This window comes from Procambarus clarkii, chromosome 92, assembly GCF_040958095.1.
Source record: "Procambarus clarkii isolate CNS0578487 chromosome 92, FALCON_Pclarkii_2.0, whole genome shotgun sequence".
NCBI lineage: Eukaryota > Metazoa > Arthropoda > Malacostraca > Decapoda > Cambaridae > Procambarus > Procambarus clarkii.
Window position 1 is genome coordinate 5,326,284 of NC_091241.1, and position 25,000 is coordinate 5,351,283.

Genomic DNA, 25,000 nt, shown 5'->3' on the forward strand with positions numbered 1-25,000 from the left:
TTTTGCATTTGGAGTTTCTATTGTTGCAATGCAACATACAACGTTCACTCAATATCTTTCTGTAATTTTAACTCTACCAATGACTTTGATATTGCATAATCTGAAGATCACACTTCTCACAATCAAGTCCTCATGCATCTGGATGTAACCCTCGTGACATCTCTATTCAATTTCAACCGATTTGATGAAAATAATGGTATCTCTAGATTCCAGCTGCATTTAGGTTACTTTTACAATGAATAAATGTTAACTTGACGTGCCTAAGGACAAGGTGTTTTCATTATTGGCCGCTAACAGAAATGCACATGTCGTGGATGATTGATGTCCTTGGTGTGAATAGTGTGACCATTGTGGAATCGTGCTCTAGTCAGCTTCCAAACTTTGTTTCTAAGATTAGCCAATTAATGATCAGCTATTTGGTTATAATCACCAATCACACTTAATTATAACCATTACCTTACCAGCTCTTACTAGCGAGATAACATAAAATGTGTTGCAGGAGGCCGGAAGGGTGCCACATAGACGAGCCCTCGCCAGAAATGCTTCGGGATCTCAACAGAGCGCTTGCTGCCCATCCTCTCAGTAGGGACCAAAATGGCCACAGCGGGTCAGACTCCTTTCTCGACATCAACCATAAACACAATGGTTCCATAAACTCCAGCCATGCACACAATGGTAACGCAGTGTCCAGCGATGCACACAATGGTACCACAGTGTCCAGCGATGCACACAATGGTACCGTAGTGTCCAGCCATGCACACAATGGTACTGCAGTGTCCAACCATGCACAATGGAATGACAGTCTCCAGAAATGCATCAAGTGTAATTAGACTCCAGCCATTAAGCACACAGTTACCCAAATTATAGAAGTTCCTTAAAGTTTCATTCATCAATGAGATTACAGCTATAAAGATCATAGTACCACAACAACTAGCCATGCATAGAGCACCACCACAGGCTCCACTCATACATACAGTGGTACCATGAGGCTCCACCCATACAATGGTACCACAAAGCTCCACCATACACAAAAGAGTACCACAGAACCAAACACACCACCACAACATACTCCAGCCACACACGGAGACTTGCACAAGAGACATCATCTGGACATTACACATCTCACCCAAGAACTACTTGTAACAGGCAAGTTCATACGTGCAGTATTTCAGTCACAGCTATTCAGTGCCTGTGACTTGCCCTTGTGTATGTTATTGAGACTTTTGGTATAATTTGTCGAGAATGTCTCATTGTTCAGTTTGTATTGATGAGTACAGTAGTTATGTTAAATGGTTAGTGTAAATGGTCTCTTCGTAGACTTTTCTTACATGGTTGGTGTACATGTGGTAACATTGTGTATATATTTTGAGTTTCTGATTATAATAGAAGCATTAATAACATAAAGTACTTGAAGAGAGTCTTATGGCCGAGAGAAAAGCAGTTGTGTCATGACCACATTACCCGACGGATGAATGATCAGTGTCTGGATAATGTGTTATTCTCCGCAATATCTGACGGATGATGGACCAGTGTACTGATAATCCAACATGAACATTTTCTGAAACACTGTTATATCATTATATTTTGTTTCATTATTTATTGACCATTTGATAAAATCTATTGTAGTCACAGTTTATTAATGTATATACATGAGCTATCCAGCCAGAGGATATTTTATTCATCTGTCACATACAGTAGTTTAAGTTTTGTACCCAATGTAATAGTTTTGTACATTTGTTGCTACTTTGTACACCTTTATTATTGATGCTGAAACATTGTTATATCATTATATTTTGTTTCATTATTTATTGACCATTTGATAAAATCTTATTGTAGTCAGTTTTTTTACCATTCATTATGACGTGTTAGTGTTGTGCCATTCATTATACCAGCATGTGGTATTACATTGTTCCATTCATTATAACATGGTGTTACATTGTATCATTCATTATAACATGTTACATTGTACCAGCATGTTAGTTTTGTACCATTCGGTATATCAGCACATGGTGTTAGTGTTGTACTATTCATTATAACATGTACTCACCTAGTTGTGCTTGTGGGGGTTGAACTTCAGCTCTATAGCCCGCCTCTCAACTGTCAATCAACTGGTGTACAGCTCCTGGGCCTATTGGGCTCTTAACAAATCTACATTTGAAACTGTGTATGGAGTCAGCCTCCACTACATCACTGCCTAATGCATTCCATTTATTAACTACCCAGATGCTGAAAATGAAAATGAAAATCTAACATCCCTGCGGTGTTGCAGTGCTGTACCATTCATTATACCAGCATGTAGTGTTAGTTTTCTACCAGTCATTATAACAACATGTGGTGTTACAATGTTAGAGCAACATGTACTTTTGTTATCATTCTGTAGAACACGGCGCCAGTCTTATTGTACATTGTAAACGGAATTGCCACATGCCATATTGATTCACACTGCCAGCACAACACAGTATTGCACACTGTAAGACTGTGACAGTCTTGTTAGTCATACTGAATGTACATACTGCTACAAATGTACCATTGTAACATTTTAGCAAACTGTTGCATTATATATCCCATGCTTACAGAAGTTATTGTCACTTTTAAGGACTTTAGCATCATGGTGTGCTTCTGCGGACACACCTTGATGACCCGCTGCCCTCACTCTGGCCTGAATATAGTCTCTGAGAGACAAAACAGACGCTCATGACATTACACCAGTGAAAGAAGCCATCAACATCAATTTGATAATATATTAAATCTATTCTTTAATGTAAATCAAATAAACTCTTATGAACTAGATAAACAAAGTATTAACAGGTCATATCCTTAACTAATAGACTTTTGACGCCTTCAATAATCATTAAACAATATAGTTTCTGACATGAGAGGGAATGCATCAAGGACTCACGATTCAGACACCATCACACACAGATGTACACATGTCGAATGCATACAAGCTGCTCTTTATACAGTTGAACTGTTGTTGCAGATATTCTGTGCCTCCAAGACCTAAACTACATTCCCTGCCTCACAATCCACAAGATGAACGAGATTCTGTAATAGTAGGTAGTAATTATGTTGGCCATGACAGTTATGCTTACTCCACATAGAGAATCACCGAGAACAGTTATGAGGCTTAATAAAAATTAGTAACTCAAACTTACAGCATAGACAGTGAATGAATCATATACAATTCTGTTCCTATTGTTACACATAAAACTTGCCAGCAGGAAGTGAGCGACGGTTTCAGTTTACACAACTTTGGGAGACGCCAGTCGGCCATCTTGTGGTCTACCCATTATGGGATGTGCCACATTGCATGCAAGCTAAGAGTTTCCCTATTGATAATACTAATTTGATTTCTTTCATCCAGCTATTAATGTAATTACCTCTTCTTTGCAATACGTGCAGTTTGCATGAAGGTTCCTCCTCTCGATGACTGCACGAGCGGTAATGTAGAAAGATGCGGCATGCACAGTGGTGCATCAATGGTCAAGATTTGGCAGAGGTGGGAAGACATCAATGACTTCTATGTGGACGAGGATAAAGACAAAATAAACAAACGAGAGGAAAGGAACTGGGATGGGAAAGATGAGAAGTCACATGAAAGGTGAAAGCAAAGCGTCACCGAACTATAGAAAACGTGGGATGTAGGCAAGAGACGGAGGTAGGGAGGCGAAGGATAAACAGGAGGTGGTTGCTAATCAGATATGAGAAAGGAAGTGTGAACACACGAAGGAACACAGGCTAAAAAGCGTAGGGTAAGAAAGTCAGGTCAGGACAGGGAAGACTTGGACGGAATCCGGAGCTTTACGTCTGGGACGCACTCGATCTTCTTAGATGCGCCAGTTGGACATCGCAAGGAAAACCTTGGAGTAAGGTGAGGATGCGTCTAGGGAGTACGAGATGGATTTGGTCTGCCAGGCAAAGTGGCAGGGCGCTTGGAAGTAAGGACAGCTGAGGATTGCTTCCTCTTAGTGCCGGGGGTCGGGGTTTGCAGCAAGTCAGCCCGGGAAAAACACGCCAAGATGTTATGGAGGGCGGTTTCAAGCATCAGTTCAAACGTCTCGGAGACAGCAAAGATAGCTGCGGGAGGGCGAATGTTAAGCATAGTAGAAGTGGAGTAGGGGTGCATTGGGTCAGCCTCAGAAATGGGTCGGACAGATTGTGGAAAGAATTTAGTCAGGAGGCGGTTCAGCGTCTTCTCGAGTGCATACGCAATGCGAGTGACAAGTGTCAACAAGATTGGGACGGTAGTACAGTTTGTGGGAGAGGATGGGACTCGGGGCCACAGGAATGTCAGTGACAGACAGATCAGGTACAAGCAAAGGGGGCGGCGAAGCGTGATGTAGAGGTTGATGATGGACAGAGTTACGTCGGTTCAGAGCACAACTGTATTGCAGGTTGATGGCGGGGAGAGCCTGAGTTTGTGCCGCAACGTACGAAGGACATTGTCGGAATGTAATGTCATGAGCACCAACACAGTTCAAGCAGCAGAGTATATCTGACACACAGTCACATGTGCAATGGGAACCAGAGCATTTGCTGCGATGATAGTATTACAGAAGACCCCTGACTGTGATAAAAATGTCCAGGATTCTGATAATAGCAGGATTGTTGTGATAATTAGCGCTGTAGTGGGAGGAGTAATCTTGGTGGGGAAGGAGGTAGCGTTATCTGCTGACTCTGTGACTACCTTTTACTGTCTGGACTCCACTATACCAGCTTAGTCATTCGCTATGGTGAACAAAACATGCAGATACATATATATAAAATCTGTATATAGTGAATAAAAGCAAAAAATAGTATGGTGGGAAGAGAAGGTTGGCGAGTCAGGTGAGGTGAGGGAGGGAGTGGCAGCCAGTGGTGGGCTAGCTGGTGTGTGGTGGTACTCTTTGTAGCTGTTTGACTCAGCATACCAACTTAGTGATTCCTTATGGTGAACACAAATGTAGATACTTATATATAACGTGTATATATAGTGTAATGACAGCAAAAGGAGTGTTGAGAGAAGCCATTTTGGTGAGGGAGGTGGCGACATCTGCAACTTGTCATGCTGGGTAAGGGTGGCTATTATGCTCTTTGGGTACAATACCACCCTAGTTGAACAGTTATGATGAACAAAACATGTAGATACTTATATATAACGTGTGTATATAGGGTAATAAGACCACAACAGTATACTTGAAGGAGGAATGTTAGTGCGTCTGGCCTTGAACCAGTGACGATGGAATGGAGGGAGGGAGCATATGAGTTGTGTGGCCACCTGTTACTGTCTGCCGTCACCATACAATATTCGTGGTTCGCTATGGGAAATACAAATGTAAATACTTATATATAACCTGTGTATATAGTGCATTAACCGACAAAGTATTTGTTCACTTTTATGAACATAATAATACACACCATAATTTTGAGTACAGCGATGATTCACACATTTTATTATATAAATGTATAAATGTGTCACACTACACAATATTGAATAATATTAGAGCAAAAAAAAAAAGAAGAAAAAATGAATCGGACACATTGAAATAATTAGGTAATTATATCTTTGTGGCAACTCCTGCTTGACAGCTGGGGTAAAGAACTTCCCGGACGCCTGCCAAGTCAACGCCACCGCTTTTTTTTTTTTTTGCCAGACTTCCCCAACCTATTGTTGCCAAAATATGCCACTTACGATTTTTTTTATTATGTTTCCCGTGATCAGGGAACACAAATTAACAAGAAGAAATTTTTGTTATGCGCCTGTGGGTGACAAAGGCCAAATAGCCCTTAGCAACACAATGTTTAAGGGACATATGACTCAGAGGTGCAGTGGGGAAATAACATTTTTGGACATCTTGAAAATCAGAACATTCTACAAGGAGGTATAATATGCAAGAATGAATAACAGGTTAATCAAATATAGGATACCAATACTGTAAACTCATGGAGAAGTATATGGATACATACAGGATTCCTTGATGTAACAATGAGACAATAAGAGTAAGAAATGTACGTTGTGTTAGGATGGTTTCATAGTCTTTCTGTTGTGGTAACTTCTCAGACGAAAAGTCATATAAGGAATAAGGTCTTGTAAAAGAATAAACACTTAATTTTGTTATTCTTGTCTGGACTAGCTGTTGCAATATAGCAATTTGGACAAAGAAAACTGCTTATGGTTGCCTCATGTAAATTGCAGTAGGAATATCACACCAAGATTTGTTAGCGTGTCAAATATGTTAGTACAGTACAGTAAATACGCCCCATGACAAAAGTTTCATAAACGAGTTTCATAGAATGCTGATGAAGGTCCATGAGCAACTAAAACAATTAAATCATATAAAATTCTTTATGTATGAATACACATGAAATAGTACATATCACCAGGAGACACAGGAAAACAAAACTTGTCATTAAATAACACTTACACAAGAGATATAACCAAAATCACTCAATTTATGGATTAATTCTTCCACTAGTACCAAGAAAACCTTGCCAGCGTGACGTACGCCTTAATAATGACTATCACAATTTGTTCCTGACAACAGCTGACAGAGTCTACATCAACTATATGGGTCTAAAATGTACCATCGAGTTTCTGTGGCATCAAAGTCAACTGTCCATATATGTGTGTGGCTGAATAAGCACCATATCAGTAACTGATATTACCTTGCATCCTTCATACACGTAACATGCTCATATTGCTAACATATCCATAGTTTGCAAACTGTGCTATAATATACCCTGCTCTGCAAATACTTTAAGAGGTCAGTTCATTACTTCAAAGTCCTTTACTGAACTATGGAGTGAAGGCCCCTCATTATATCAGTACTGCTTGGGAATATGTCAGTATGGAGCAGTTCTTCACTATGGTCATCATCATCATCATCATCATGAAGGTGAGTCAACATTCCTGTTTTTAGAATTAATAACACAGTTCCATCCTGTACTGTCCTCAAAGAAATGTGCTGTGTGGTACAATTCTTGGTTGGGAAAAATATCGTCACAATACAATCACAGCTCCGCCTCTACAGTATAAACACACTCCATGTGCAGATTTCAGGATGATGTTAATATTTTGAATCTGTATTTAGCATGAGATTTTAAGTGTTGGTGGTAATAAGTTATCAAACCCAATCATATCCTAGTAAACAGATCTAGCACCACCTTTACTGGAATACACCACTGCAGCAGGTGCTTCTATAATTTAAGCTTTAAATGTAAAAAATTCCTTCTAAGCCACAACAAAAATGTTCAGGTATTGTTTTCAGTGAGGGATCATGCTTTGTTTGTACCTTAATGAGTCGGTAAATGTTATTTTTACCTCAAATGCTTCTTATACTTATGAAAAGAGAAGGAAGCAGTTAACCTGAATTTTATTGTATATTGTAAGTAATTCTAAACAGAAAAGTGATATAAAACAAAATTCATGATGCTAAAAAGATAAATCCTTTCCACTGTTGAAACAGATGTGTAAGAAGCACTACTGTTCTTAAAACATACAAAATCAAGATTCAAGTTATTATGCAGAGTATTTAAAGATATGAAGTATCATTAAAAACACACACACACACACTTGAAAAACAAAAGTTACGAGGAGAGACTACAGGCGTTAAACATACCAAAACTTGAAGATAGAAGAGGTAATATGATCACCACTTACAAATTACTAACAGGAATCGACCAAATTGACAAAGGAATTCCTGAAACTAGCAACTTCATGAACAAGAGGACACAGATTCAAGCTAAGGAAACAAAGGTGCCAAAAAAATATTAGAAAGTTTTCTTTTTCAAACACAGTGGGTAGACGGTTGGAAGAAACTGAGAAGGTGGTGGTGAAAATCGTCAATAGTTTTAAAGCGTTATACGGCAAAGAGTACTGGGAAGACAGAACACCATGAGCGTAGCTCTCATCCTGTAACTACACTTAGGTAATTACACATACAGTGACACCTGGCTTACGAATGTCCCTGTTTATGAACTTTTCAGGTTACAAGCCCAATTTCTTTGTAAAATGCAAATTGGGTTACGAACTTTGCTTCGGGAAACAAAGTTTGTTGATGCGTATGGCCGACCTAGCGTGTGGTGGTACGGCGACTGCCTCCTGCCTAGTGACAATCACACCTGAATTCTTTGTAAAGAATTTCTGTGTTTCTCGGATTTTTGGGTATTTGAACATAAAAACTATTATTATATATCTCGCCATGGGTCCAAGAAAGCCAGTGGCAAGGTTCAATCCTTATAAAAAGGCCTGAATGTGTTTCAGAAATAGACTTTGAGGGGTTGAGCCTGAACCTGAAGTGCCCATTGTTGAGGAAATTGTTAATCTGGGCTGGAAATTGAGCTTTGAGTTGGTGGAGAAACACAGCGAAGAACTGACCACCGAAGAACTCCTAGCCCTTCACAAGAATCAGCTGAGGAAATGTCTTCAGGGGAGGAGGAGGCAGTACACAATGTCCTTTCCTCAACAACTAGGAAGTGGTGTAGACTGTGGGAAGAAATGCAAACTTTTGTTGAAACTCGCCCAGAGCAATCTGTAGTAGGCCGTGGCATTAACCTTTTTAATGACACTGATGCCTCACTACAGACAAGTGTTACAACAAAGGGAAAACAATCCTCTATGGATAGATTTTTAGTGAGAAAATCAAGCAGTGAGCCACAAGTTGGTCCTAGCTGTATGCAAGCAAAATGTGCCAGTGTGTGTAAAGTCCCAAGAGAAGTCATCACTGCCTCATGTTATAATGGAAAGGGGACTCCCCTTCCAAATACTAACACCCCTCCCCCTCCTCACTGTCTTCCATACGCCAACAAGTCATCAATAAAGGCAAGCAATAACTTGTACATACTTTAGTAATGAAGATTTGGGTGAATTAGGTATAAAATTTACTTTGAAGTTAATTTTTTAGGGAGTGTGGAACAGATTAATTCAATTTACATTATTTTTTACGGAAAAATTTGCTTCAGTTTACCAATTTTCGGCTTATGAACTGTCTCTGGGAACAAATTAGATTCGTAAGCTGAGGTACCACTGTACACACATTTTATATTATATAATATATATATATATATATACTGTATACACATAATGGGGCCTCAACTTACGATGCTAATCCGTTCCCAGAGACGGATCGTAACTCAAAATATCGTAGGTCGAAGCTATTTTTCCCATAAGAAATAAAGGGAATTGAATTAATCCGTTCCCTACCCTCCAAAATATTAACATACAAATACATTTTATACTGAATACAATGTTTTTTTCTAACTACAATACAGTACCTAAGTTGATCTTACCTTTATGGAGGGCTCTTGATGGTGTATGGAAGATGGTGATGAGGGGGGAGGAGGAGAGTTGTTACTGTTTGGAAGGGGAGTCCCCTTCCATTATAACATCAGGCAGTGAGGACCTCTCTGGTGTGCACTCCCTGGCACGTTTTGCCTGCATACCACTAGGACCTGGTTGTGGTTCAGTGCTTGTTTGTCTCGCTACAAATTTGTCAAGAGACATTTGTTTTTCCCTTCGTTTTAACATTTGTCTGTAATGATGCATCACTTTAGCACCCATAATGTCCTTTTTCTTAGCCAGTATGGTGGATATCGTTGACTGAGATTTGTTGTACTGCCTAGCCAGTTCAACAACCCACACACCATCTTCATATTTATGAATGATCTCTTGTTTCTGCCCTATTGTCATCCTTACATGGGATCTCATATGTTGAGCCTTACCACTGACTTTCCTGGGACTCATGGCGTGATATATAATAATTACTTTAATGTTCAAAATGCAAAAAATCACCACAAACGAGGAATTTCTTATAGGCGCGATCGTCACTAAGCGGGCAGCTGTAGTAAACTGAGGCAGGTCAGACTGCGTGACTGGGAACCACGCGCTCGGTCGACCCGAACGTGTACCAACAAATATCGTTAGTCGACGACACCACCGTATGTCGAGTCGCATTTTTTTATGAAATTTACAACGTAACTCAAAATTATCGTAAGTCGAGGTGCCACTGTATATTATAATATATATATGTCGTACCTAGTAGCCAGAACGCACTTCTCAGCTTACTATGCAAGGCCCGATTTGCCTTTTAAGCCAAGTTTTCATGAATTAATGTTTTTTCGACTACCTAACCTACCTAACCTAACCTAACCTAACTTTTTCGGCTACCTAACCTAACCTATAAAGATAGGTTAGGTTAGGTTAGGTAGGGTTGGTTAGGTTCGGTCATATATCTACATTAATTTTAACTCCAATAAAAAAAATTGACCTCATACATAATGAATTGGGTAGCTTTATCATTTCATAAGAAAAAAATTAGAGAAAATATATTAATTCAGGAAAACTTGGTTTATTAGGCAAATCAGGCCTTGCATAGTAGGCTGAGAAGTGCGTTCTGGCTACTAGGTACGACATTATATATATATATATATATATATATGTATATATATATATGTCGTACCTAGTAGCCAGAACGCACTTCTCAGCCTACTATGCAAGGCCCGATATGCCTAATAAGCCAAGTTTTCATGAATTAATTGTGTTTCGACTACCTAACCTACCTAAGCTAACCTAACCTAACATTTTCGGCTACCTAACCTAACCTAACCTATAAAGATAGGTTAGGTTAGGTTAGGTAGGGTTGGTTAGGTTCGGTCATATATCTACGTTAATTTTAACTCCAATAAAAAAAAATTGAACTCATACATAATGAAATGGGTAGCTTTATCATTTGATAAGAAAAAAAATATAGAAAATATATTAATTCAGGAAAACTTGGCTTATTAGGCAAATCGGGCCTTGCATAGTAGGCTGAGAAGTGCGTTCTGGCTATTAGGTACGACATATATATATATATATATATACATATATATATATATATATATATATATATATATATATACACACAGTATATATATAATATATTTAGTCATACCTAATAGCCAGAACACACTACTTGGCCTAGTATGCAAGACCTGACTTACCTAAGAGGCAGAATGATTTTTGTTATTTAACAAAAAAAATTCAATTGGTTTATTTGAATTAATATTATTATATTAAGTTAGTAATTCATGTTCTTAATATAAGTTATATTAGGTTTTGTCATAATTCTACAGTGGTGTTAACTCAAATTAAAAATTTAACAAAATCATATATAATATAATGGAAAGCTTTATAATTTCATATGAATTTTTGTTGAAAAGTATATAACTTCAGGAAAACTTGGCTTATTAGATAAATTGGTCATTGCATAGTAGGCCAAGTAGTACATTCTGGCTATTGGTACAAGATATATGGTGGTGGCAGGGAGAGATTTACGGCTGCTGAGGATCCTGGTCAATGACTAGTCATCCTACCACAGTATTTCTCACTTTCACCTATACAGTAACAACTACAATTTGAAATTAAGAGCACATTGACTAATTATTCTGTAAACAAAAATTAGCCTCACAAAATAATTGTATATGAAAATACATGTCCTTTCAACACAATAATACAACTTTTCAAGATAGTTTTGAAAAGGGGTTCCGGCAACTGCTCAGTCTGCCCTGCTCTAAATCTGTCCCTGGCCAACTTAGCCTCACATCACATGCACAACAAGGAAAACCTCCTGCTACTCAAGAAAAGGAATCAAATATTAATGACAAAATATGCCGAAAGTTGTGTGATAACTTGGTTTTAACTAAAAAAAAAAAATTACTGTACTTTATGACCATGTGCATTAAAAAAGATAGTGCAAAATGGCAAGTGCAGATACTCACTTTTACAAACAAAAATTCAACAAAATTAAAAAACACATTATAACGATAAATACTGTATGCCCAATAAGATTTGGCCAAAATAATTTTGGTTAAGCAACCTCTGGTGATAACTCGCCCGAGGACGATAACAAACTTGTTCTGTGCAGTGTGTTGACCCGTATGACCCAACCCACACTCGGTCAAGACCTTAATTCTGGCTGATAAATGTTGAGCCGCAAGAGACACAACAAATGAGATCTCATTCATTCAAAATACCATTTAATTACAATTCATATCTCACCAATATCATTTATATGATAAAGACTTAAGGATATCAAATGTCATGGAACGAATGTCTTGCTAAGCACAGATTTGAGGGAATCTTGACAACATCCATTATAATACATTTTGGTCACTCTCCTAAGCTTAAGAACTTATAACCTTTCTCAAGTTTGATTTTATTGTTTTTTCTAGCCTCTAGCTAGATTCCCAGTCTCTAGTGGGTTTCTTGCTTCCGATGGGTTTCAAGTCTTAGCTTGTTATTAGTCTCTGATTCTAATTACCAGCTGGTTTCTAGTTACAGATGGGTTTGAGTCTCCAGTTTTAGTACTAGCTGGTTATTATTATCCAGCTGGTTTCGAGTCCACAGTTGGTTTGTAGCCTCCAGTTAATTTTTAGCTTTCAGGAGATTTTTGGTCTCCAGGTAGTTTCTAATCCCAGCTGATTTCCATCCTCTTGGTGGTTTTGAGTCTCAGCTGGTTTTGAGTCTCCAGGGGTTTCTAGTCCTACCTGGTTATTAGTCTACCCGATTTCTAGTCCCCAAAACTCCAACTGATTTCTATCTTTCAGTTGGTTTCTAGTATCTAGCTGGTTTCTGCCAATGATGGAAGAAATATTTGTAATTTACCACTTTACCTAAATACAGTGTCAAATTATAACTGTGGCTTTTGGCTGTGCAAACCTGGTGTTTTTTTGTGTTTTAGTGTTTAATGCCAAATCTGTGTAAACATTACACACAGGTGATGTAACCACCTGTATTACAATTCAATATTATACCAGCATGGAAAGGAACATATACAGATTACTGAGAATGTATGTCCAGGCATGCACGCACACACACACATGCATGCTCACATGCACACACACACACACACCTGGGGCCTGGTAGCCTGGTGGATAGCGCGCAAAACTCGTAATTGTGTGGTGCGGGTTCGATTCCCGCACCAGGCAGAAACAAATGGGCAAAGTTTCTTTCACCCTGAATGCCCCTGTTACCTAGCAGTAAATAGGTACCTGGGAGTTAGTCAGCTGTCACGGGCTGCTTCCTGGGGTGTAATTACCTAAGTGTAGTTACAGGATGAGAGCTACGCTCGTGGTGTCCCGTCTTCCCAGCACTCTTTGTCATATAATGCTTTGAAACTATGACAGAGTGCTGGGAAGACGGGAAGTGTGTGTGTGGGTGTAGGAAAAAAAAATAGTAGTAGTAGAAACAGTTGATTGACAGTTGAGAGGCGGGCGAAAGAGCAGAGCTCAACCCCCGCAAGCACAGCTAGGTGAATACACACACCCACAGGGCTGGATGGCCGAGTGGACAGCGCTCTAGACTCGTGGGCCTAGGGACCGGGGTTTGATCCCCGCACCTGGCGGAGAGAGATGGGCAGAGTTTCCTAAACCCTGATGCCCTTGTTACCTAGCAGTAAATAGGTACCTGGGAGTTAGACAGCTGCTATGGGCTGCTTCCTGGGGGGGAGGGGGGGGGGGTGTGGAGGAAAGGAAAAAAATTAGTAGTTTGTAACAGTTGATTGATTGACAGTTGAGAGGCGGGCCGAAAGAGCAGAACTCAACCCCCGCAAGCACAAATAGGTGAATACACACATACACACAGCACCCCCTGCTTCCCTATCTCTTGGCTTGCTCCTGCCCCAAGCAGGCCTAAGCAAGATCTAAGCCCTTTATCACCCATCCCACCTCCCTTCGAAACCACTTAACTACCAAACAGGAGGACAAACCTACCAAAATTGCCCTGCCCATCGAACAGCTTCCCTCCGCCAGTGGAGAGAGTAAGTGATAATGGACATAAGAAAGTGAGCTTCAAGGTAATGTACTCAACATAGATGAAATTACAAATAAAGCAGTGAACTGAACAAAAGGGCACAAGAAGAAAACCCAGATGAACAGCAATCACAACAAAATTGTCAGGCAAAATAACAAATGCAGTGTTTCCACGAGCCTATTATACAGCAAGAAAAGAGAGAGAGAGGAGGAGGAGTGGCCCTGCTGACAAGAAAGGAGTGAAGTTTCGAAGAGATATACAGTACTGTATATCCAAGGCTGTGATGGATTCGAGACTACATAACGGTAATTATGACAACAGGAGAACCCAAGATAATAGTAGCAGTAATTTATGACCTGATATTAAATGATAGAAGACCCAGACAGGAGCTTGATGGAAACAACATGGCAACAATTAATATAATAGAGCAGCTTCAGTTGCCTGCAGGAATGGATCCAGACTATTAATCATGGGGAAAACTTCAACCACGGAAAGATAGACTGGGAGAATGCAGAACAACATGGAGGTACAGATACATGGAGAGCTAAACTATTGAACATGGCAACAAAAATCTTTGAGCCAACATGTCAAATCGGCAATGACAAACCAGCTAGACTCGAGCTGATATTCACCCTGAATGAATCTGACATAATGGAAGTCAAATTAGAAGCCCCTAAGGGAATGAGTGACCACAACATTCTGACATTTGAGAATCTGGTGGAAGTAGATATCTAGCTAAGGAAGGGATCAGAAAGGAAAGGGCTGGCTTACCAAAGAGGAAACTATGGGTTTCCTCTTCAGTAAGATGAGATGAGGAAATTCCTAATGGGAATACCATTGGAAACAAAACTCAGAGAAAAGACTGTATAAAATGTGATGGGCTACATCACCCAGATGTGTCAGAAAGCAGCAGCCAAGTTTACCCAGCCCAAAAGAAGAAAATTAAAAGCAACAGAGGAATCTATGGTTCAACCAGGCATGTAAGGAAGCAAAGCAATTAAGTACAAGAACATGGAGAAACTACAGAAATAACAGGTCACCAGAGAGTAGAGGAAGACACCAGAGGGCTAGGAATAAGTACCTCAGTTTAAGGAGAGAAGCAGACAGTAATAAAAATTACATTGCAATTAATGCCAAGACCCAACCAAAACTGCTCCACAGGCACATCAGAGGAAAAAGAACAGTGATGAAACTGAGAAAAGGGGAAACAGGTATACAGAGAATGACAAGGAGGCATGAAGAACGTAACAAGAGATTCCAGGTCTTCACCACAGAGCAGGAAAAAGTCTATACTGAGAGAGGAAGCGGTAAACCGAGTAACCTTGGAAAAATTTGAGCATACCAGAGGTGAGGTTAAAAGGATTCTGTTGGAGCTGGATATGACAAAGGCTTCTGAGTCTGACAGAATCTCACCATGGATACTATAAGAGGGTGCAGAAGCACTGAATGCACTACTCACTATGGTGTATAACAGGTCACTGGAAACGGGAGCCTACCAGAAAGTTGGAAGACAGCTAATATATTACTAATACTGTATACAAAATGACAGGCAAGAGGCACTTAGCTACAGGCTGGTTTCCCTAACTTGTATACCATGCAAGGTGATGAAGATCATGAGGAAAAGCTCATAGAACATCTGGTAAGAAGGAGCTTTGTAACACACCACCAGCATGGGTTCAGGGATGGTAAGTCATGCCTCACAGGATGAAAAAAATTCTATGACCAGGCGACAGACCTCAGAGTGGCAAGATGTCACCAGCGGAGTCCCACAGGGCTCTGTACTTGTACCCACCCTGTTTCTGATATATGTAAATGATCTTCCAGAGGGTATAGATTCATTCCTCTCGATGTTTTGCTGATGATGCTAAAATTATGATAAGGATAAAGACAGAGGAAGATAGAAAGAGACTTAAAGATGACTTGGACAAATAGGAGGAATGGTTCAGAAAATGGCTACTAAAGTTCAATTCAGTAAGTATAATGAAATTAGGTGAAGGGAGCAGGAGGCTGAGCACAAGGTACCAGGGAGGTGAAATCATCAAAGAGTTAAATAGACAAAAAGATCTAGGGGGTTGATATCACACCGAACCTGTTCCCAGAAAGCCCACATCAAAGGGATATCGTTAGCGACATGCTAGACTGGCCAATATAAAACTGCCTTTAAAAAACCTGTGTAAGGAATTATTCAGAACCTTGTATACCACATATATCAGACCAATCCTCGAGTCCATACCTAGTTAAACACAAGACAAAGAGAAGATTCAGAGGCAAGGCCCCAAAAAATGAGGGGGTATGAGTTACGAGGAAAGGCTACAGAATTAAAACTCGTGTCTTTGGAAGACAGAAGTGTTAGGGGAGATATAATCACCACCTACAACAATTCTCAGAGGAATGATAGGGTGGATAAAGAAATTATTTAGCATGGGTGGATCACGAACATGGAGACAGGGGGTGGGAAACTTAACACTCAAATGAGCCACAGAGACATTAGAAATAAGTTTTTTCAGTGTCGGTATGTCACAAACGGAATGCACTAGGCTTTGATGTGGTGGAGGCAGATTGGCATACATAGTTTCAAATGCAGGTATGATAAAAGCCCAATAAACTCAGGAACCATCTGTACACCAGCTGGACTGACAGTTGACAGGTGGGATCAAACACAGGCACGCACATACACGCACGCACGCACGCATGCATGCATGCACGCACGAACACACACACACCACACACACACACACACACACACACACACAAAGTAAATATATGCACACAACACAGATACACTATATACAAATTTGTTTTTATGTGCTATTTGCTCATAGTGTGTCAAAGATAAGGTCGTCAATTTCCGGACGGTTTGCTGGTCTTAGGACATTGGCAGTTTAAAAACTTCCATTTTCTGCATTGCTTAGTAAAATGACACCAAAAAATACTACAGTATATCATTTGTATATATCCCACAAGTAACATATGTTAATATGGTAGCTACAAATGAACATTTTGAGGAAAATATTTGTGACCAATATTTTTGTTACTTCTAGACATGTCTTACGAAGACCACAAGGAAAATAATATTTTGACTTGAAATAAAGATGTTCAAAAATGATTAATTTAGTTTTTTCTTTTTAGGCAGATTTAGAATCCAGAAAGATTAAGCCGACAGATTAGTAAACCTCTAGGAAGGGTAATACTAAGTGTAATTTGATGTGTCCAAAGATTGATGGTGAAAATGGGAGATTATTGGTCTCCAGACAGGAAAAAATTAATTCTACAAATCACTTGAGACAGACAAAAACAGCCTATGATGAAACTAATTTTTAGTATAACCTTTCATCTGGACATCTTGTTAACCAAGAGATGAATCACAGCTCAAAGTAAATGGGAACTTTTATAGTGTAGATGATATTACAAAGATGTTTAACAATAGTTTACTCAATTCTGATGACACCCATTATCATCATTATAATATAAACATACTACACATGTTTATTCAGCTGGATTTATGTGGGAAATGAGTAAAATATCAATTTGTTTGGAGACCACTGCCAGAGTGCCTGGACACATAGCACTCAACAATATTCCAAACACTATCATTCCATCAAAAATGTTCAAATGTAATCACATGTACAGCATCCATTCCAGCGTCATTTTATAGAATAATGTCTCCTCTTTCAATTAACGACATAACTTTTGCAATACAGTACAACTTTTTTGAAGTCCACTGAGACCAGCAATAACATTATTAAAGTGTCTGGAGACTTAACCCAATTCAGAAAAATTGCAGGACATCTAATGACAGACATGACTCAGAAGACTTTTATAATAAGAACCTTTAATCCCTGACTTTTATGATTTTTACCTGTAACCAATTCAGTTTAATATAAACTGACAAACTAATTACAGGTATCTGGAAAAAAAACCCAAGCAGCTCATCTCATATAAAAGGTTGCAACAAAACACGCTTATAAAGCCAAGATCAACAACCACAGATCCCCGAACTCAATATTCAGATTTATGCACCTAAGAGATCTCTAGTTTTATAGGGCCCAAGATATGTCTAGAATTTTGGGCACAAGATGCCAGATTTATCAGCTCACAAATGCTGAGATTTATACACCCAACAGATGTCAATTATGGACCCAATAGATATCCAGATTTATGGGTTCAGTAGAAATTCAGATTTTATGAACCTAATAGATGTCCAGATTCATAGACCCAATAGATGCCCAGCTTTATGAGACCACATAACATCAGACTTATGAGCCCAGAGATATACATCTCGGCCTAGTTCACAGGAGGCGGCAGACAGGCGTCTGTCTGCCCTTCTTGTTGACGTTCATAGTTAATGATGGACATATGCACTCGAGCTTTTCTTCTTAGACATAAATATGTTAATTTAATAATAATAACTTCATAAAATAGTATTTTAATTTCAATCTGGTAAATAAGATATTCCTGTACATACATACATACTTAAATGACACAAACTTATCAAAACCATACAGACTATGTACGCCCTCAAACACACCCAATATCAATTTCCCCAAAAGGAGTAGACAAAACAGGCATACAATTACCTTCTTAACTAAAGGCAAATTTTCAATGTGAAAATGTTAAGGAAATTAGAGTACAGAGACAGGAATTCTACGGTATGCTAACAGATAATCAAAATGCAAGCCATACTTCCACAGACCTTCTAACCTTCCATGGCAAACTGCATACTTCATCTTACTCATTACAGTTGATCCAGTTCAAGTAAATGTTCATGTAACTTTTGAGTAATTTCTCCACAGATCTGCCATCATTACCAAGGGTGCAGTGGAATGCACACAACCACCCATCCGTATAGAAGTTCAGAGCATCTAATGCAACTTGGAATTTGGTTGGATGTGGTGTATGATTCATGTCACCAAAAAGCTGCTGCTAAGAGCAGGCTGGATTTTTCCAAATTTTAGAAGGTGCTAAAGTCACTTTTGTTAGCCTGGAGGTGGTTCGGAGCATCAGCAAACATGTACTTGAGACGGAAAGCTTCAGCAACCAGGAGGCTGATCTCACTGTCAGACAGCTAGAAGTTGGAAGATTTTGAAGCAGCAGCATAAGACCCTGGAAAAATAGTCATATAACCATTGAAGAATTTTTCAACTCCAACTTTCAAAATGCTAACTTCTTTGTGGCTATGCAGATTTCTATAGCTTACTTGAACAAGAAATGATACACTGTATAGTAAAGATAGTGAACCCAGCAGTTTAGACCAAGTATTTCTTTAAATACAGAGGTTAGTCAAAATCACAAATGCATAAATAAAAAACGAACATGCCTACAAACTCTCACATCCACAAATGCACACACCTACAAATGTACAAGGTTGATGCATGGGTGATCAGGTCAACTGATCACATGAAGGCTCTGGCACACAGTTGGCTATGGCTCATCCTGTTCCTTACATGATTGTTACTTAATGAATAAAGTTTATCCCTAATGATGCATGTAATAGGCACATGAAATAAATGGGTCTCTAGAATCTAGAAGCAGGTTTCAAATAAGCCGAGGTAGGATTACAGCTCTTGCTTGCAGTTTTACTAGGTATATCATTTGACAGCCCTTATGAACCCTAGTCTTAGTTAAAAACAAAAGAAAAATAAAAAGACAGGGACACAGAGAGAGAGAGAGAGACAAACAGACAGAGGCTCATCTCTGTTATACATGACAAGGATTAGAAGAGCTGTACTTACTCCCACTGTGAATTCCACTCGACCAGAGGTCATTGATGTTTGTATCCAGAAAACTGCAACCACACACACTGCCCACACATCCAAATCCTCGCTTTCTTCCTGTTCTCTGTCTTTATCTTTAAACTTTATCTTGTATACAACAGTGAATTGTACAGGGTCCTTTGATGTAGAATACTAATCTCCAATGGATTAACAAGGCCACAATTTAATAGACAGCATCTTGATCGCCTGTGCATTTGACCCGAGTAGACCTGGTTAGCACCTGACTGAGATGTAAGTCAGGTGCTAACACACAGGTGCTAAATTGGTCACATCTTGACTGGGAGTTGCCGCTCAGAGACATTCCACTGTTTTGCTGTTCTCCTGTGTACTGTTCTCTTGTCACAACACCCACAATACCAACAACCACTAATCCCATGCCCTCAAAAACACATGTACATATTTGTTTGTTGCCCTGAAGGAAGCATGAACGAAATTAAAATTAAAGCTTACCTGAAAGTCCCTTTGGGCCATGAGATGATGTGAGAAATACTTCAGAAATGCTGCACACACATACAACACAAAGTGAGAAAAGCCATCAGGTTCAGCATGTAAGGTGTCCCAGAGACGCACAGTGCAGCCTAAGGGCATCTCCCGCATCAGCAGGTTGTTGAACCAACGGAAAGAAAACTGGAGGTAATCAATCTCGTGCCTGTCCAAATGTTGGTGAAGATTGAACTGAAAGAAAAATCAAAAGGCAATGTATCAGTTACTCAAGTTATAAGTTGTGATACTGTCAATCATTACAGTACATTTATGTCTGCATTACACTTTTATCAACAGGAGTGTGATGATGACATTTTAAATCAAGTTTTATATGTTGAGCAATTGCATGCCCATGAAATGCAATGACACAATGTTTGTTATAATGCTATGATGGTTTAAACTTGATCAGGACACAATTATAACTAGAAACATTGGGTCAGCATAAATGGGGAATTCCAAGCGCTGAACCATCCTGAGGTTATCTTGAGATGATTTCGGGGCTTTTTAGTATCTCCGCAGCCCGGTCTTCGACCAGGCCTCCACCTCCAGGAAGCAGCCCGTGACAGCTGACTAACACCCAGGTAACTATTTTACTGCTAGGTAACAGGGGCACAGGGTGAAAGAAACTCTGCCCATTGTTTCTCGCCGGCGCCTGGGATCGAACCCAGGACCACAGGATCACAAAACCAGCGTGCTGTCCGCTTGGCCAACCGGGGACCAACTCCATACCATCACAAGTAAAGTAACCCAGATACTCTGTACAGAAAGCCCCCTATTCCTCACCATGTTCATAAATTATATGGAGACAGAAATGAACAGCAACTGTAGTCAATTTGCCAATGGCACTAAAATAGGAAGAAATGGGGTAATAAATTCAGATGAGGATGCAAAAACATTAAAGGAAGACCTAATCAGACATTCAAAATAGACAGAATATTGGTACATGTAGTTCAATGTTGACAAATGTAGGGTTTTAAGCCTGGGAAAATAAAATGGGTACAAGATATAAGTTAAACAGGAAAGAAATTTAATTAAAATTGTGAAAAGTATCTGGGAGTCATGATAGAAGAGATCTAAAATTAAAAAGGCAATGCTTAAATGTTAAAAGTAAGGCCAATAAGGCAATAGGATCCTTAATAGAGAAGTGATAGCAATAAAAGTTCTAATGTTATTCTGGTAGTACAATTGGGTTCGTTCCCGACTCACAATCGGAAATTTGGGGTTTGAATCCTGGGGGAGTATAGAATTGGTTGGGGAAGTGTCCTATCACCTAATGCCTCTTTTTACTTATCAGTAAATAAGTACCCAGGAGTTAATCAGCTTGTTGTGTTGCATCCTGGAGAGGGTCAGTAGTTTTGACATTGGGAGGGGGACCGTGATATAAGCCTAACATGTATATATGCACCAGCTGCCTGTCTCCCAACAAAATTAATTATTAAATGAATTAACTTCTTTGTAAATAAGTATAAGATCTCTTTGTGAGATCCAACTTTGATTATGCAGTAAAGCTTTAACTACAATACTATAGAATGGCTATGTGAATCACAGCCATAAGGAATCTCTCCCATGGAAAATGTCAAATGAAACTCGATGTACATTCCTTAGAAAGAAATACAGTAAGAGGAAACATGATTGAAGGGCACAATGGGAAAAAGGGTTCAGCCCTTAACTGCATGACAACCAGGGATGTTCTCACCATTATCAGGTAACCAAGAGTGGTGCACACCAGTCTAACATGCAACACTGTCATGTGGAGCACACCAAAGAATCGCCTACTTATGAACAAACTCAGAAGAAACTGCTTGAAATGAGATAAAGAAAGTGACTAGAATGATTCTGACATTGTTCACAGTCGACTCTGTTTCTCAGAACTACTTTGTGACTCTTTACCAGTGCTACACTGCCAAAATGTGGCTATGCCAAAAGCATGTACACTCAATGTATACTCACCATCAATTCTCTTCATGAGTTCCCCAAGCTGTTGAACCTTGGTTTGTATACCCGGTTGGGCAAAGGTGTAATTGTCTTGGATACCATCAAGGAGTTTAGACATGCACCAAAAGCTGTCGGCTTCCACCACTGCTCGATCCTCTTCCGCTACCAACTCCACATCATACGTGTCCAATTTCTCTTCTGCGAAACACAAAATTGCTAAATCTTTGTAAGGAACTAGATATTATAGCAACCTTTAAATATTTCCCCATGTTGATAAATCAGTTGGAAATGTCATAATGATCAGGCACAGTAAACACTAACATTATGGCTCAAACCTGGTTATTTATGAGATGGGGCAATCTTGTCACAGACAAATCTGACTCTCACTCATGGTGATCATTTACAATGGGCATGCATGCATGATGCAGAAATGGGATCCTGAACCTCCAAACCTCCAAAGTCAACAAAACAGAATCAAAGAGCACTGTGATTGTTCACTTGCTTTTAAGGAAACTGGAAATACTGTACATATCTACATAAAAATGAGATCCAGGGCCCATGCAGAGTCCAAAGAACAAGACAGCACAGCCTGCCGACATGCAAGACGGGAGGTGAAAAACTTGAAAACTGCCTCTCGGAGAATCGGAGCATACAGCTCAAGTAAGGCAGATGACTCCAAAGCAGCCAAGACAAAAATAACCCAGCAAGAGGAGCCTCACCGAGCACCCTTAAGTCCTCCAAAAGCCAATCCAAAGACGGCTCCAAAAAGCTTGAGAAACGCATGACAGAAGCCAGGTGTGTACAAGTCCAAAGGTCATCAACAACCAAGGCAGCCAAGAGAAAGGGCACCTGAGCATGCAGCTGCACAAGACCCACATCACATGAAGGGCAGGAGTAAAGAGGCAAGCACTGAGGGACTCCCGAGACACTTGCAGAAACACCTGCAACATAGGAAACACCTGCCAAACAAGTGTGCAGGTACAACAAAAGCTGCATCAGGTCTAAGGGAGAAAACAAAGGATAGTCCGCTAGCTAGAATGACTCCAGAATCTTGTAACGCACCCAATAAGGGGAAGAAGAACCAAACTCAAAAGAGGCCAAGTCCATAACCAAGGCATAAACCGGGTCATGCAGGAGGTAGGCATCAAGTGCCCCCCGAACCTCCAAAGGGGAAACACAAGAGAAAAAAAATTCCGGGGTGCCCGAAAGCACCCGGAAACAAACCCTAGGGGAAGCCTCACTTAACTCAAACTCATAAAGGAAATTGTGATACAATTGTATCTTGTGATACATCAACCAACACATGCCAATAAATATAAATTATTATATTATTTCATTGTTCAAAATAATGTAAAATGAAGAAAACAATATTGTAATCTGTTTTTGGTAAACTACTTTGTAAACTCATCTTTGGGAGCCCCTTTGTAAACTCACCATTGGGAGCTAATTTGTAAACTCACCCTTGGGAGCTAATTTGTAAACTCACCCTTGGGAGCCCCTTTGTAAACTCACCCTTGGGAGCCCCTTTGTAAACTCACCCTTGGGAGCTAACTTGTAAACTCACCCTTGGGAGCCCCTTTGTAAACTCGCCATTGGGAGCCCCTTTGTAAACTCAACCCTTGGGAGCCCCTTTGTAAACTCACCCTTGGGAGCCCCTTTGTAAACTCACCCTTGGGAGCCCCTTTGTAAACTCACCCTTGGGAGCCCATTTGTAAACTCACCCTTGGGAGCCACTTTGTAAACTCACCCTTGGGAGCCACTTTGTAAACTCATCCTTGGGAGCCACTTTGTAAACTCACCCTTGGGAGCCACTTTGTAAACTCACCCTTGGGAGCCACTTTGTAAACTCACCCTTGGGAGCCACTTTGTAAACTCACCCTTGGAAGCCACTTTGTAAATTCACCCTTGGGAGCCACTTTGTTAAAGCTTATTAATCCCGGACGGACCAAAACGTTGTCGCTTCTCCACGATTTGGTCATCATTTCTTCAGTCCTGTTATTGTCACTCATCGTCTCCATATGGATGCCACACGTAAGCATCTTACTTTGTAAACTCACCCTTGGGAGCCATTTTGTAACCTCATATTTGGGAACTACCTTGTAAAACTCACCTTCAGAACTACCTAGTATAACTCAACCTTGGGAATTACTGCATAAACTCAACCTCTGGGAACTACCTTGTAAACTCACCCTTTGGAACCACTTTGTAAACTTACCTTTGGGAACAACATGGTAAACTCACCCTTAGGAACTACTTCGTGTAGGAAGACAATAAAGAAAGGTGTCACAAGGTCATTAATCCCTTGCACATAGCCTGATGCCGGATGCCTAATAGCCCAAATGTACAAGATGCGTTCAAACATCTGCTGTACAATGATCTGCTGGAAAAGTGGCACTAGAGGTGACATCCTTGGAATATCTATGTGAATCTGAAACATGAAGACCATAATATTTGTTATTAACAAATGAAAGAACATAAGAATAGCGGTAACTCTAGAAGGCCTATTGGCCCACAATACGAGGCAGCTCCTGTTTATAACCACCTAATCCCATTCATATACATGTCCAACCCACACTTGAAACAATCAAGGAACTCCACCTGCACCACATAATGTGGTAATTTGTTCCACAAATCAACAACCTTATTACCGAACCAGTATTTACCCAGGTCTTTCCTAAATCTAAACTTACCTAGTTCATACCCATTGTTTTGTGTTCTGTCTTGTTTTGATACTTTTAGTACCCTATTAATATCCCCTTTGGTATATCTTGTTGTTATATCTTGTTGTAAGGGGCAAAGGTTTTCTGTGAAGAGTTTCCCAATGACTAACTATAGAAAATAAATATGAATTTGGAAAGTTTAGACAGTGGATTGCATTGGAGGGGTGATTGATGTGCACCAAATGTTTAAACAGAGATGAGGCTTGTCACAGGCAGAGAAACTGATGAAAAGCCCACTATTCCACCTCATGTTGTATCATGCTGGCTTGCATTTTGAGCTCACATACATTTTGCTCTTCACGGCAAGTTTACATGAAGAA

The 25,000-nt window shown here is 39.8% G+C and overlaps 1 protein-coding gene across 1 annotated transcript in view; it reads right to left on the reverse strand.

The window, feature by feature from the left end:
- Positions 1-18,182: 18,182 nt before the first annotated feature.
- Positions 18,183-25,000, reverse strand: part of LOC123775121 (TBC1 domain family member 22) — a 24,882-nt gene continuing 18,064 nt past the window's right edge. Inside the window, 5 exon segments of the mRNA XM_069319192.1 lie at positions 18,183-18,832; positions 18,835-18,871; positions 19,993-20,216; positions 21,976-22,158; positions 24,202-24,388. Coding sequence (XP_069175293.1) covers positions 18,720-18,832; positions 18,835-18,871; positions 19,993-20,216; positions 21,976-22,158; positions 24,202-24,388 — 744 coding nt within the window. The 3' untranslated portion in view covers positions 18,183-18,719.